The 15047-nt window shown below is 30.8% G+C and overlaps 2 protein-coding genes and 2 long non-coding RNA genes across 4 annotated transcripts; all 4 read left to right on the top strand.

Annotated features, from left to right (window-relative positions):
• On the top strand, positions 1-2146 carry LOC131637650 (uncharacterized). Its single transcript, XR_009294385.1, has 4 exons — positions 1-442; positions 692-984; positions 1092-1165; positions 1607-2146. It is a non-coding gene; the product is annotated as an uncharacterized LOC131637650 (long non-coding RNA).
• Positions 2147-6509: 4363 nt separating this feature from the next.
• Positions 6510-8321, top strand: LOC131637638 (uncharacterized). Its single transcript, XR_009294378.1, has 2 exons — positions 6510-7447; positions 7618-8321. It is a non-coding gene; the product is annotated as an uncharacterized LOC131637638 (long non-coding RNA).
• Positions 8322-9984: 1663 nt separating this feature from the next.
• On the top strand, positions 9985-12844 carry LOC131637666 (AT-hook motif nuclear-localized protein 5-like). The gene is made up of 5 exons (XM_058908270.1): positions 9985-11033; positions 11654-11721; positions 11817-11948; positions 12139-12297; positions 12414-12844. Exons 1-5 carry the CDS (start codon positions 10598-10600, stop codon positions 12642-12644), a joined length of 1026 nt encoding a protein of 341 aa, XP_058764253.1. The 5' UTR covers positions 9985-10597; the 3' UTR covers positions 12645-12844.
• Positions 12845-13922: 1078 nt separating this feature from the next.
• On the top strand, positions 13923-14721 carry LOC131637653 (citrate-binding protein-like). The gene is made up of 2 exons (XM_058908258.1): positions 13923-14194; positions 14275-14721. Exons 1-2 carry the CDS (start codon positions 13925-13927, stop codon positions 14656-14658), a joined length of 654 nt encoding a protein of 217 aa, XP_058764241.1. The 5' UTR covers positions 13923-13924; the 3' UTR covers positions 14659-14721.
• Positions 14722-15047: the final 326 nt, after the last annotated feature.

Here is a 15047-nt window from a genome sequence, read left to right on the forward strand (position 1 = left end):
AATCTTTTGTCATTGTTATCTTTCTTGAAAACACAACTATGTTGTTTCCTTTACTCAACATGTCTAATCATTTTATTACCTAAAATCTCAAACAACTCTCTGATGTGTCTAATCAAACCACAGAGCTTGGTTTTACAATCCAAGCCTTCTCCCTACTCTTTCTCTTTCATTTCTTCACACTATTCCTTCTTATTTCTTTATCTCTCTCTTTCTTCTTTCAACTTCTTCTTTGAACCCAAATCTTACTCTCATCTCTTTACCAAACAAAAATCAAAAGCATGGTTCAAATTGAAATCAATAAGGAGCAAAGGGGTACCAATCGAAATAGGGGAGACAACAAAGACTACGACATTTCCAGCGGTGTTCAGTTTCACTATGGTAGATCTGTGATGGAGGCAACGCTTTTTCGACAACGATTTGGGTGATGGTCGGATTCAAAATGGTGGATATGACTTTTTTTAGTTTTTGTGCAAGCTTCTGTTTTATGACTTTTTTGTAGGTTTTTTCTTATATTTTACATCAATGATTTTATAACTTTGGAATTTTTATGTTTTTATGAAGTTTTGATCTTGATGGATGAAGATGAGGACTTCATTGCAAAGCTTTCAGATTTTTGACAGTTGGTGTTCTATAAAGAGAGTCATTTTATTTTAATAATAACCATTATTGATGTATTTATATTTATTTACAGATATCTCATTTTGAGAACAACAACTATGGTGTTTCCGGCGGTGTACAGTTTCACAATGGTATATCTTCTTCCTTCTCTACCTCTTTCCCTATCTCTTTTGTTATTTCGGTATCACACCGAAACAAGATGGTGTTCGAATTGGTTTACGTTTGTCGTTGTTTTCAATGTCTTTACTTCATTCCTGATTTATGTGATGTTCCAGACAAGTTGTAACTTATCTCTTATTTGTGTTTTTGGAGGATTCATGAGATTAAGTCTGGATCGAGTTTTATCGCTATGGTGAAGCTAACAAGGTATGGCTTTAAGTGACTTTGTTGATGTAATTTCAGAATTTTTTTTAAATAAAAAGATGAACAATAATTCAATGGTGTTTATCTTTTTCTTGTCTCAAATTTTTCAGACACCACAGAAGGCTTGAGCTTAGAAGTTATTGAATCCAAAATCTTGAAGTGACCGCAGAAACTACCTTTTTATGTGAGTGCATTATAGTTTATCACCTTTTCTATATCTGATGTGTGTAATTTGATGTCCTAATATACAGTTTGAACTCTAATATCTTAAAACTGAATTGGAGTGCATCCTTTCATATTCATAAACCATAAGCGTTGTTATTAACTTTGGGTCAGACGATCACGAAATTATGATATTTAGTCGCCTTTGCATTTCACTTAACGGAAGAGAAATGGGCATTTTGTAATTTCATATTCAGGTTCTCGAGCGTCTGTTCCCTACCAATGACTTTAATCTAGTCGCGATTGCTGAGTGGATTTTGCCTATTGATCTGCATGAAATTTACATTTGAATCACATGTGATGTGTTAGCCTGTTGACAGGAATCTTAAATTTTAAAAAACCAATGTATAATACAAAAGAAGTTGGTGCTCACTAAGTTACTGTATCATTGGTTTTCCTGCAGATTTTTTTTCCATGAATGCAGTTAGACAATGGTGATATCATATGCTTTCATAAAGCTTCTGCAATGGGTAACGGGAGGAATTAAATATACTGTTAAAGCTTCATTGGTTACAGGATTGGTCAAAACTTTCTCGATGTTTGCATAGGTTCAAGTGATGAAATTGTTTTTGTATGAGAGGTTTTCAGATTAGTCATAATTTGGCTTGGGGATCAAAGACATAAGACCAGCAGAGAAAATGATCTCTTTATCTGATGTTGTGAAGGAGCATTGGACAACCTATGGTAGAAATTTAAATGCTTAGGCTATTGTTGGCCTGGGTTGGAAGTTAAAAGATATTCTGATACTGAAAACTGTTTTTACAACACTCATTTATAGCTTATTTTGAAAATGGTGTTCTAGAGGTTTGCCTTGAAGCAACTTGTGGTGGGCAGCTTGAAAGTGAGATGGAAGATAAATAAAACCATGATACATTATGTAAGTATAACTTATTAAAAATTAATTCATTTTTAGTCTTTTGGTACTATAAGAATTGAATGTTATAACGTGTCTACAAAAGAAATAACATATTTTTATAATATGCCAATTTATTTGGCCAATTTATATTTTCTTAGTGTAGTTATTTTTATAATATGTCAATTTATTTGGGCAATTTCTATTCTCTTAGTGTAGGACCAATCAATTTATTGGGACAATTTTATTTTCTTAGTGTAGTCAACAAAGACCAATCAATATATTTGATCTATTTTATTATTATTTTATTTCTTATCATTAAACATCATAAGAGTCTTTTAATTCATAGAATTGAAATCTTTTAATTTCTCTTTAATATATTGTTTTTGATTTGATAATAATATGTTATTTTTTACATTCAATATTATAATAATCATCCAACTTTTTTACTCTTCAACGATCACTTTGCCATTTCAATTACCATCTTCAAATTTTTTCAAATGAAACAAGATAAAGGTTAACATCTAATTTCAATTAATATTAGAAAATATAAAAATTATATTCATTGTTTTTTTGTTAAAAACAATTAATGTCAGATGACTCGCTTTTTAATTTTTATGTCTATTTAAAGTATTAATGGAGTTATTATGTCTATTTAAAGTATTAATGGAGTGTTATTATGTTAATTAAATAATTGTTAATGTAAAATCGTCAACATATTATTTAAAGTTTGTATGTTTTTTTATAATAACTCAAAATATAAACTATCTAAAATAAATATATTTTTTTTGACAAAAAAATAAATATATATTTAATACATAATATAAGTATTTTCATCGTTAACCTATGTCATATATATTTAATGTCATTAAATAAGAAACACAAGACACGTAATATTTTTAATAACAATATAATATTTTTGATGATGTTTATTATCATTATACTTAATGAAAGTTTCAAATTTAAATGATATTATGAATTTAAAGCAGAAGACATAATTCCTTATAAATAAGAATTTAAAGATTTTATTTCAACTCAAATAAATAAACATACATATTTATTTTATTTTTAATTTAAATTATTTTAAAATAATTGATATAGTATGAATTTGACTATTTAAAAATCACTATAGTTATAAATTATTAAACCTCTATGAATTAATTATAGACCAAATTATGATTTATCATTTTTTTAAACCACAGCAAATAAAGACGGTTATTTTAAAAAAAAAAAACACCAATGAAATTATTATTTTTAAGATATACCAAATATAGATTAGATATAGATCAATAAAATAGTATATCTAAGTTACTTATTTATGGACAAAAAATAGGAGTACAAATTTAACATCTTTGTTTAATTCTTTACAGACTATAATGTGAAATGACAACACCATTATTTCTAATGATTCACTTTTTATATGCATTTAAAATATTAATGGAGTTATTATATTTATTAAATTATTATTAAGGTAAAATATTCATCCCTTTAAAAAGTTATTATTTCTAATGATTCACTTTTTATAGCATTGATTATATTAGCCTATAAAATCTTTTTCTAAATGACAATTAAGTTATATTTGTGAATATAATTAATAGATATATTATTTTGTAACAAAAAAATATTTAAATTCATAAAAATGAAGAAGTGTTTATGGACCAAAAATAGGAGTACAAATTTAACATCTTTATTCAATTCTTTATAAAGTATAATGTGAAATGACAACACCATTATTTCTAATGATTCACTTTTTATATGTATTTAAAATATTAATGGAGTTATTATATTTATTAAATTATTATTAAGGTAAAATATTCACCCGTTTAAAAAGTTATTATTTCTAATGATTCACATTTTATAATATTGATTATATTAGCCTATAAAATCTTTTTTAAAATGACAATTAAGTTATATTTGTGAATTTAATTAATAGATATATTATTTTGTAACAAAAAAAATATTTAAATTCATATTTATAACTAGAATAGATAATTATGATACTAATTAATCTACAATTATAAAAGATAAAAATATTTTTTTATTATACAAAATAAAAGAATACACACAAACTTGACTTTGACTTGAGGAATGTTTTTTTATCATTTATGATCTCTTTGAATTGTTTTTCTCTTCTCTTCTTTCTTAATATTTTATAACAAATTTCTAATTTTTAATTAATGAATAAATTTGAATATAAAATAATTTTTTATCATAACGGAAACAAAAGTAATGATTCAACTACCATATTTATATAATTAAAATATATTTAATAAAAACTATATTTTACAACAAATCTATACAATTTTAAAAAGGTTATAACTACGAATAAATTATATATTTAAAGATATCTTTTGAAGAATTACAATTTCAAAAGTTTATATATCTAAAACAAATGCGCGTCTCATATCAGAACACGTACAAACGTAAACGCACGACTTTGTTACTATCTACAAATATATAAGAAAATAAATTGGTCTGGAAAGTTCCAATGCAGCTATTTTGTGCTGCCACGTGGCTTCAGCTCTAAACAACTCTTCCAACATTCTAATGTTCCAATGCATGCTGCTTTTTCTTCTCCTAATATACCTACTTTTTACTATTTAGATCTAAAAAATTATTATTTTTTCACGAGTATCAGACATTTTTCTAAACATTCAATTATTATTTTTTTACGGGTACCGAACATTTTTCTATATATTCAATTATTATTTTTTCACGGGTACTAGACATTTTTCTAAACATTCAATTATTATTTTCTTCACGGGTACCGGACATTTTTCTATATATTCAATTATTATTTTTTCACGGGTACCATACATTTTTTTTAAACATTCCATTATGTTTTTTTACGGGTATCAGACATTTTTTTTAAACATTCAATTATTATTTTTTTTACAGGTACCGAAATGTTTTTTATGCATTCAATTTTTTCAGAGGTACCTGACATTTTTCTATACATTCAATTATTATTTTTCACGAGTACCAGACATTTTTTTATACATTCAATTATTATTTTTTCACATGTACCAAATATTTTTCTAATAAAAAATATATATTTAAAACAAATACGCCTCCCGTACCAGAATCCGTGCAAACGCACAGATTTTAAATTTTCTTATATATAATACAATAACTTTTAAAATAATATATGAATAATTGAAATATCTATGTCATGTCTTTCTTTTAAAAATTGAAAGATTGTTACAATGTAGTTTTTATTTTAAAAAGATGTATTTCTTTTAAAAATAGTAAGCTACTCTGCTAAAAGTATTAGGTTTTTTTATTAACATTTTTATTATCTTTTGAAAGCAAAAGCATACGTGCCATACCAGTACCCGTGCGGACGCACGAGTATTCCACTAGTTGTGTATGTAACTCATTACTCATTGGTTAGAAATAAACCCTAAGAATAATTCATATAGAGTGATATTTTTCACTTTATAATCCGATTTTGTAGAGATGAGTTATACCATACTCTAATTCTAATGAAATCAAATGGAATAGAGCGAAATACAATTATTTATTTCATTCTTCTCTCTTCCTCTTCTCTCATAGACTGAATTAATTTTCTCTATTCCGTTATAAAATACAAACTTAATACCTTTTTTTATTATATTGGTCGATTAATGGTTCAAAATGGGTTACATTAATCATTTTCATTCATCATAGGTGTGAAAGATTTAACGATTAATATTTTTAGATTCTTTTATTATTAATATTATTATTAAACATTACTATTATCATTATTATTATTATTATTATTATTATTATTATTATTATTATTAAACATTACTATTATCATTATTATTATTATTATTATTATTATTATTATTATTATTGTTAAACATTACTATTATTATTTATTATCATTTATGGTTACTATTGTTATTATTATCACTAGCATATAAATCAAATATATACATATATCCATAAAATATATGATAAGTCTTCACCTAAGGATGTACATGTCATTTAGTTTGTAATAACGTCTAGTGATTAGTATGTCCTAAAGAGAAAAAAAATCAGTTAATGAAATAAAGAAGATTTTAGAACTAACTAGATAAGTTACATGTAAATTAAAATTGAGCACCTCATGCTTCATTTGGATGACTTGAAAATTATGTGGCATGCACAAAAATTGATTAGTGTAAAGTAAACTCATCACTTATTAATTTTTTATTCACTTTGGAAGTAGTATAAGTAGGGGGGTTTACCACGGCCCATTATCTTCAACGAGTATCTTTTGAAACATGTTAGAATTTTTTTATAATGTTATAAGTTTTGCCTAATATAAAAGTATAGCGAGATTTCAGTGGTAATTTCTTCGTTACCGGTAAGCTGTTATAATATATAATATTTAATTTTAATATTTATTTTAACTATTATTTTATTAATATTATAATATTTAAATATTTATATTTATTCAAAATGCTATTAGGTTTATGCATTTGATAAATTTTAAAATTATGCAAATATAGACGAAGGTATTGTCTAACTAGTATTTGTATTTGAATAAATATATTTAAGATTATTATGATGAAGTAATAATTAAATTTATTATAAATTATTTTCTAATTTTTTTCTTATTTGACGGTCGACGGAAATTAGGTTTTGTCAAGATTTAACACAACGCTCGAGATAGTTGTCGTCACATATTTAACAAAAAAATAGATGAGATAAATAAGTAAGGAAAGCATATTCTCGAATAGTAATTTTCACGAATCACTAAACGAGGTTACACCGACTTTAACTATTTATCACATGAGTGAGCTATGATAAATAAAATTTGTATTGTGGTTGTATTATTCGATTAATTGCCAAAATGTAACGACAACATCGTGAGCTATTAAGTTTAAGATCCCCAGTCACAAAAGGGAAGTGTCGTACATTGAATAGCTGTATTTGGTAGGGTTCTGGCTAAGGAAAAATTTGGTAAACTATGTCCTTTACAGTTGCCTATCTTTTTTGGGAAGTCAACCATACATTGTTTACTGTACAAGCTGAACTTACCGTGAGGTTTGTGTGAGGTGAGAATTAAAATAATGTATTTTTGGAGATTAAAGTACTACCAAGCAGGTTTTCAGGATCTGAATGGCAGTCCATATATATTTGCATTTAGGGATGTATAATTCCACCGCCGTGTGTATGGCGCACGAGGTTGATCAACTACCTGAATCCTGACGAGGATTATTACCTTGCACTTAGCAAGATAAAAAAATCTTGTCCTATTTTTTTAAGGGCGATCAGGATTATTACCTTGCACTTAGCAAGATAAAGAAATCTTGTCCTGTTTTTTTAAGGGCGATCGACTTATAACACTTACATTCCATGTGAAGTCAGGTGCCATTTGCTCTTGGTAAATGGAAGAACGTTGATGGCAGGTGGTCTCAGGTAGACCTTAATTTAGTAGTAAATAAAGGGAAATAACATGCTTGATTAATTATTTATGTTGACATATATATATTTCTATTTTACACTCAATCCCAATTTTTTTATTACTTATACGAAAACCTTAGTCCTTTTCTTTCTATGTTGTGTGTATTTGTCTTATAAACTTACAGATGGACGGACAGTTCTTAACCCTTTTCAGGATAGCAGCGGGTCAAAGAGTATGGGGCACACTTTAGATTCAGTACCACGATGGCGACAAGGACGAAGGAAGATGGAGAATAGATGCTACTACTAATACTCTCACTCTTACGGGCCTAGTGACTTATATCTACTGAAGTCCTGGGATGTTTGATGCTTTCTTTACTGCTCTTGTCCAAATAACTCAGACATTACCATTCCACTGTATTTGGGAGAGCCATCACCACTTTAATGAGCCGACGCCACAGAACCTAGGAAGAAGACATGTATGTCGGGATGCTCGTGCTTACCGTCGTCTATTTGGCCAGGTTTACCGTGGGCGAGGCTGTGGACTTGGATTCAGACAAGTGCCAAGAGATCAACCGGCTTCGATCGAGGATTCAACTATTTCATCTTATCACCTAGGTGACCCCTAGACATTTGTCTCGATGGAGGTAGAATGACGACTCTTTTGGATAGGGAAACATTTTGTTTGTACAGCCAGTATAGTGTCTATCTTTTTGTTTGGCCGATCGTCGCCATCTTTTGTGGATACTCTTGGATTAGTCTGGGAGCTTTAGTTTGTTTTTTTGGTGTGGCGCTGCCACAGTAAACTATATCATGACTATATACATAGGTTATATGTATATGTATGAAGTATGTTTGCTTTTATGTTACCTTTTTGTTTTAAATTTGATTTTTTTTTTTTTTACATTTTCTTACTACAAAATTTAGAATTCCACCAATGAGACATAGGTTGTCTCATTTTCTTTAAATTAAAGAGGTAACATAAAACCAAACTTCATATATATTCATATCACCTTTGTACATAATCATGACATAGTTAACTATGGCACTGCCACACCAAAAAAAAAACTAAAGCCCCAAGGCTCATCCAAGAGTATCCACAAAAGATGACGACGATCAGCTAAACAAAAAGACATACACTGGTTGTACAAATAAAATGTTTCCCTGTCCAAAAGAGTCACCATTCTACGTCTATCGAGACAAATGTCTAGAGATCACCTGGGTGATAAGATGAAATAGCTGAATCCTCGGTCGAGGTCGGTTGATCCCTTGGCACTAGTTTGAATCCAAGTCCACGGCCTCGCCCGCGGTAAACCTGGCTAAACCAACAACAATAAGCACAAACATCCCCATCTACACGTCTTCTTCCCAAGTTTTGTGGCGCGGGCTCATGAAAGTGGTGATGCCTCTCCCATATACGGTGGAATGGTAATGTCTGAGTTATTTGGACATGAGCAATAAAAAAAGCATCAAACATTCCAGGACTTCGGTAGGTATAAGTCATTAGGCCTGTAAAAGTAAGAGTATTAGTAGTATCATCTATTCTCCATCTTCATCCGTCCTCGTTGCCGTTGTGGTACTGAATCTCAAGTGTGCTCCATACTCTTTAACCCGCTGCTATCCTAACATGGGTCGAAAACTGTCCGTCCATCTGTAAGTTTTTAAGATAAATACACAATATAGAAAGCAAAGGGCTAAGATTTTCGTACAAGTATCAGAAAATTTGGGATTGAGGGTAAAATAAGAATATTTATGTCAACACAAATAATCAATCAAGCATGCTATCTCCCTTTATTTACTACCCAAATGTCATATTTATGAAACTAAAATACCACATTGCCACACTTTGAAAAGAATTTGCCAAAGTGCCACCATTTCCCTTCCAATTCGTCCAAGTATTGGACGAGGAAATGGAATTTTTTTCCCCAGTTGATGTTTTGCCGACCCTTAATTGGTTTTTTTTCTTCCTTTTTTTGTTTTGAATTATTAAATAATTTTGTTTATTTTTAAATAATAATAATTGTTTATTTAAATTATTAAATGAATAAAATATAATATTTTATTATTAATTTAATTTTATAATAAAATAAATAAATAGTATACCAAGACTACACCATTCACATAAAAAAAGTCAAATTAATAATTAAAATAATTTAATTTTAAAAATTATTATTACTTTTGATATATGTGACTATTTATTTTTTATTATAGTATAAAATTAAATTAATAATTAAATATTATATTTTATTTATTTAATAATTTAAATAAACAATTATTATTATTAAAAAATAAAAAAAACATTTAATAATTTAAAAAAAATTCAGTTAAGGGTCGGCTAACCCATGACTAAACTCCTACTAAAGAAAATTAACTTTTCGTTCAACTCCTGATCGAACCACCAAATAAAAGGTGGTACTTTGACAATTTTTTTTTTAAAGTGTGATAATATGGTATTTTAGTTTCATAAATGTGGTATTTAGATAAAAAATCTCTATAAGACATCCAAACATATTAATCTTATCTAGTATAGAGACACACCTGTCCTTTTCTTTCATACAGACTTAGCTAACTTCAAATTTCAAAAGCTTAGTCCTTTTTTCTCTCTCTAAAAAAAACAACATTCAATTTTTGTTTCTCTTCTCCACACCCAACTGAAGTCATACTCTTTTCCTTTTCCATCATAATTACACTCTGCACTCTTCTCACATAACCCTAAATTTTCAAATCCATGCTTTTCTTTTCTTAATGCCTTACAGCTATCACTCTACAATTACCCACTGAACAACTCTTCAATCTAAGCTTCCCAGAACAACAATCTCTCATGGCTTTTCAATGTTGCTGTTTCACCTAAAAAGCCCTTTTTTTTTTCTCCTCTCAAATTTAAAATTCAAATCTCATTTATATTTTTGATTTTCTGGTGAAGCTCTTAGATTTTCTAGTTGAAGAACAAAAAAAAACGTTTTTTTTTTGCAACATTCACTTGACAAAACCTGTGGTCTTTTGAATTGAATATCTATAGCTACTAGGTTTTAGATCCCCTTTCTGTTTTCTCTGCATATTGTTAAAAATTTAGTCTTTTCATCAATATTTAGTTTTTTTATATGGAAAAATTAGTGTATTAGTGTATCTATCACAATTAAGATTTTTTTTAGTCTTAGTTAATGCATGGATGAAAGAGAAGCTATGGCATTCTCTGATGGGTCTGGTTCATATTACATGCATAGAGGAGGAGGGGTTGGTGGGTCTGGTGGTAATGGAGGAGTGTTCCAACAAACACCTTCTGGGTTTAGAGCTTTGTCTAACAATGCTCATGGTGGTTCTGATGGTTCTGCATTTTCAGTGGAGCCTCAGCATGATAGTTTTAGTCATGGTGGTGTTAGCAACAGCTTAGGTTCATCTCCTGGTCCTGTAGTGCCTTATTCAGGAGAGCAGTCTGTGAAAAAGAAAAGAGGGAGACCTAGGAAGTATGGTCCTGATGTACCTGTTTCTTTGAGGCTCTCTTCTCCTATGTCTGCCACTGATAATTCCATGTCTCCTTCGGAGAAACGGCCGAGAGGACGCCCACCTGGAAGTGGAAGGAAACAACAACTAGCTGTTCTAGGTAAGCATAGATACTTGATTGTATGTATTGTTTAAGGATTTGACATTGGAATTCGGCCTGTTCTTTTTAGAGGGAAAGTGTGATTAGTTATTTACGATTATCTGTTTATAAGAAGATGTGAAGATATGTTGCTTTTGTTACTGAAAGTTTTTGTCTATAAATTGGTCATTGAAGTTGTTCACTTGCTTAAAGTTTACTCTATTGAAATTATCGATTTACTAATAGATTAATTTCTTTAGAATTTAGATAGACTGTGACTTTTAGGGACGAAGCATCCTAAGTAGCACTTTCATGGAACTAAATCCTATCTCTATTCCAAGATAATTGACGGATGAGGGCAATGATAATTGATAAAATACATGTGCATGTATAATGAACTATGAGGTTGTTGAAATTTAGTGTTATGTTTATTTGGTGAAGTCCTCGTTCAAATTTCTGATATAGATTAAAGCTTCAGAATGAATACAAATTAGAAAACATGGAAAATTAAATGAAGTTTTTCACTCTTTCTTTTCCCTGTTTTGATGCTAAATTACTTTAGCAACAAAATATCTATATTTATCTATTTTGCTTTGAAGTGTATTAACTTCTGAGCTCTGACTTTTTTGTTTGTCCCTTAGGTGAATGGATGAACAGCTCTGCTGGCCAGGCCTTTTCACCCCATGTTATCACCATTGGAGTTGAGGAGGTAGTTATACTCCTCCATTTCGTACTTTATTTATCATTAAACCTTCAGGTTGTTATTCCAAGTTCCTTGAAAGGGGATGATTTTCTTTGTTTCAGGACATTGTAGCAAAGTTACAGGCATTTTCACAACTCAGACAACGCGCTTTATGCATCTTGTCAGGAACTGGGTCTGTATCTTCAGTCACTCTGCGCCAGCCTGCTTCTGCGACTATCAGTGTTGCATTCGAGGTTAGAGAACTAACACCAACTACCTTCACTACTAGCCATTTTATTTTAACATTACAAGTATCATCATTTCTATCTCCTTTTTATTGAATCCCCTCAATAGTTCTAGTTTAGTAGCAAGATAATAATGTGCAATGCATATACTGTAATCATCGTTATGCACTAGCAAGCATTTTATTTTTCATGTTTGCAGGGGCGATTCCAAATATTATGCTTATCTGGCTCTTACTTGGTTGCTGAAGATGGTGGACCTCAAAATCGAACTGGTGGCATTAGTGTTTCCCTTTCTAGTCCGGACGGTCATGTTATTGGCGGTGGCGTTGCTAGGCTTATTGCTGCAAGCCCTGTCCAGGTATATTTCTTTATCAGAATCTTATAACATTGGTGATTCTCGTTCACAATCATAAGATAGATACTTGAGATTCAATCCTTTCCCTCCCAAAACTAATGACACTTTGGTTGCTGCAGGTGGTAGTTTGCAGTTTCGTATATGGCGGCTCTAAGGCGAAGACTGCCACAAAAGAAGGTGATGGTTCAGAGCCTCAGAGTAGCGACCAGTTAGCTTCTCCAGGAAGTGAACCATCTAATCAAAACTACACAGCTTCTGGAACAGGAACAGGCACAATGTGGCTTGGATCAAGGCCAGTAGATGAGAAAAGTGAACATCCACACACTGGTATTGACTTGATGCATGGGTGAAAGTTATTCTCTATGTTGTAATTATATTTATCTGTTGTTGTAAATGTACTTAATTTGTGAGCATTGTGACTCACTTCGCATGATATTATTCCTATTGGTGTGTGTCACAAGTTAGCACTAACCTATGTTGTAACAGATGAAACATTTTAGGGTTAAGTAACAATCTTGACTTGTGCAGAGAAAAGAAAGTTTAGGTGAAATAGAGGCCATTTCTTTCTTACCTTTTACTAGTTTATTTATCAAACTAATCAGCATACTAATTGGAATGCCAGGATTAGATTTGTTTCACCAATAACTAATTTGTACTAAATTATGTTCGTGCGAGCCAAGTTTGAAACATAAGATCCTATGTTGCGTTGCATATACAGATATACTACACATTCGAGCAAACATCTTTAGTAAAACACTCTGTTTTGGATATGGATATTTATCATGCATACAACTATATCAGATCCTTAGCAAAAACTGCAAACCATTTAAACCAAAAATCATAATTTTTGAGGTATTATACTTAAACTCTCGGTTGCATTTTGAGATTTCATTCTATCTATTAGAGCTGTTTCCAAAAATCATCCAATTTGTCTTATTCAATCTTGAATCAATCTAGGCATTCTTGACTGTCAAATATAGCATTTTTACCAAACAAAACCATCTTTGGATCAATTCCTTTTGTAATTTACAAGTTCAAACAAATTTCCAAACAAACCTTCACCACTATTGCCAACCTTTAAAATTTTCATATTTGATAGCTTCTTAGACCATATAGCCATCTCAACTTCATCCAAGGTGATAATAAACATTCCTTATCATAAAGAAGAGCATTCTTCAAATATTCAAAGAATAAGGGTAATGAGCTTAACAAGAGTAGATACTTGTCCTCGTCATTAAGAGCTCCAAATTATTTGCAAATCTAGGTTTTTCTCAATCCCATACATATTGTGTAGAATAATAATAATAATAATAGAAAAGTTATCATAGATGGCTTTACCTTTGGAGATAAATCTATGGTGCCCTTTTGTAGTATGGAGTTCCGTTGACTTTGTATTGGAATGAGAAGAAGCCTCTCAAATGTGTGAAAGACTAAAAGGCCACTATATTAAAATTAGGAACCAACAGAACAACAACAATCAAAAGAGGCAGCAGAGAGGACCATGAAGGAAGTGAAAGGGAGAGTCACCAATAACCTTGCAGAACAGTTTCTAGACCACTTACACATTCATAGAGCAATGTATATATACTCCTAAAACAATGGCAATGTTACCAATTCTGCACCAAAAACAATGACAATGCTACCAATTCTTCACCTAATCCTTTTTCCATTAATCATACATCAAACAACCTCATTTTCCTCATCTGCTATTGATCCCACACAAGGCTTCACTCATGTTTCATTAGATAACTCAAACTTTGTTATTCAAAAGCCTTACAATATTCCAGTAAACCAGCGTTACAACTTTACAAATGGTGTGCACCAATTTTGGATACTCCCCACAGACAAGCCTTTCATGAGTGGCAGCAATACAAAGCCACGAACCGAGATTCGTATCAGTGTAAGTGTGTATTTGGTTCTACGGTAACAAAAATTATTTTACATGACATTATATCTTAAGTTTTCACTTTGCACTTGCAGAAACATGAGTATACATCTGGTATATGGCAATTTGAAGGGTATGCTTATGTTCCAAGTGGCACAAGCGGCGTGTGTATTATGCAAATATTTGGTGGAAGATCTACAGCGACAACGACACAACTTAGGATTTACGATGGTTCCCTAACTTATTATAATTCTCCTCATGTTCTGTCTCAGAATATCTATGACAGGTGGTTTAAGGTAAACGCGATTCATGACATGGATGCTAACAATGTTAAGATTTATATTGATGGAGTTCTCAAGCGTGATGGGGCTGGTCTCGGAGCTGGTACTCACTACTTCAAGTTCGGGGTTTATGTACAAAATGATCATTCCAACCGCATGGAATCTCGCTGGAAGGATATCAAAGTTTTTAAAAAATAGATTAAGTCACGAGAAAAAGGATGAGTCGCATCCTCAACTTACACTAGTTTTACATTGACATAAAATGAGAATATTGTATTTCGCAATTATATAATAGCCTTATATATGGCAATGTTATGAATTCTTATTAGATTTCGGTGTAAAACTATTTTGAAGGTTGCTTGCAACCTATGAAGCGCCGACACGCCATCCAGAAGGCGTGTCGCCGCGTCGGACACGTATCGGACACGGATACTCGTACGACACGCGTACGACACGTATCTGACACGTTTTTGCAGTGTCCAACAAAAAAAATAATTTAATTGCAGCGGACACGGATACGACACCTTGTTTCAAATAAAGGACACACCTAACTCAAAAAAATTTAGATTTAAAAAAAAAAAAGAGGC

The sequence above is a fragment of the Vicia villosa genome, unplaced genomic scaffold (assembly GCF_029867415.1).
Source record: "Vicia villosa cultivar HV-30 ecotype Madison, WI unplaced genomic scaffold, Vvil1.0 ctg.002061F_1_1, whole genome shotgun sequence".
Taxonomy (NCBI): domain Eukaryota; kingdom Viridiplantae; phylum Streptophyta; class Magnoliopsida; order Fabales; family Fabaceae; genus Vicia; species Vicia villosa.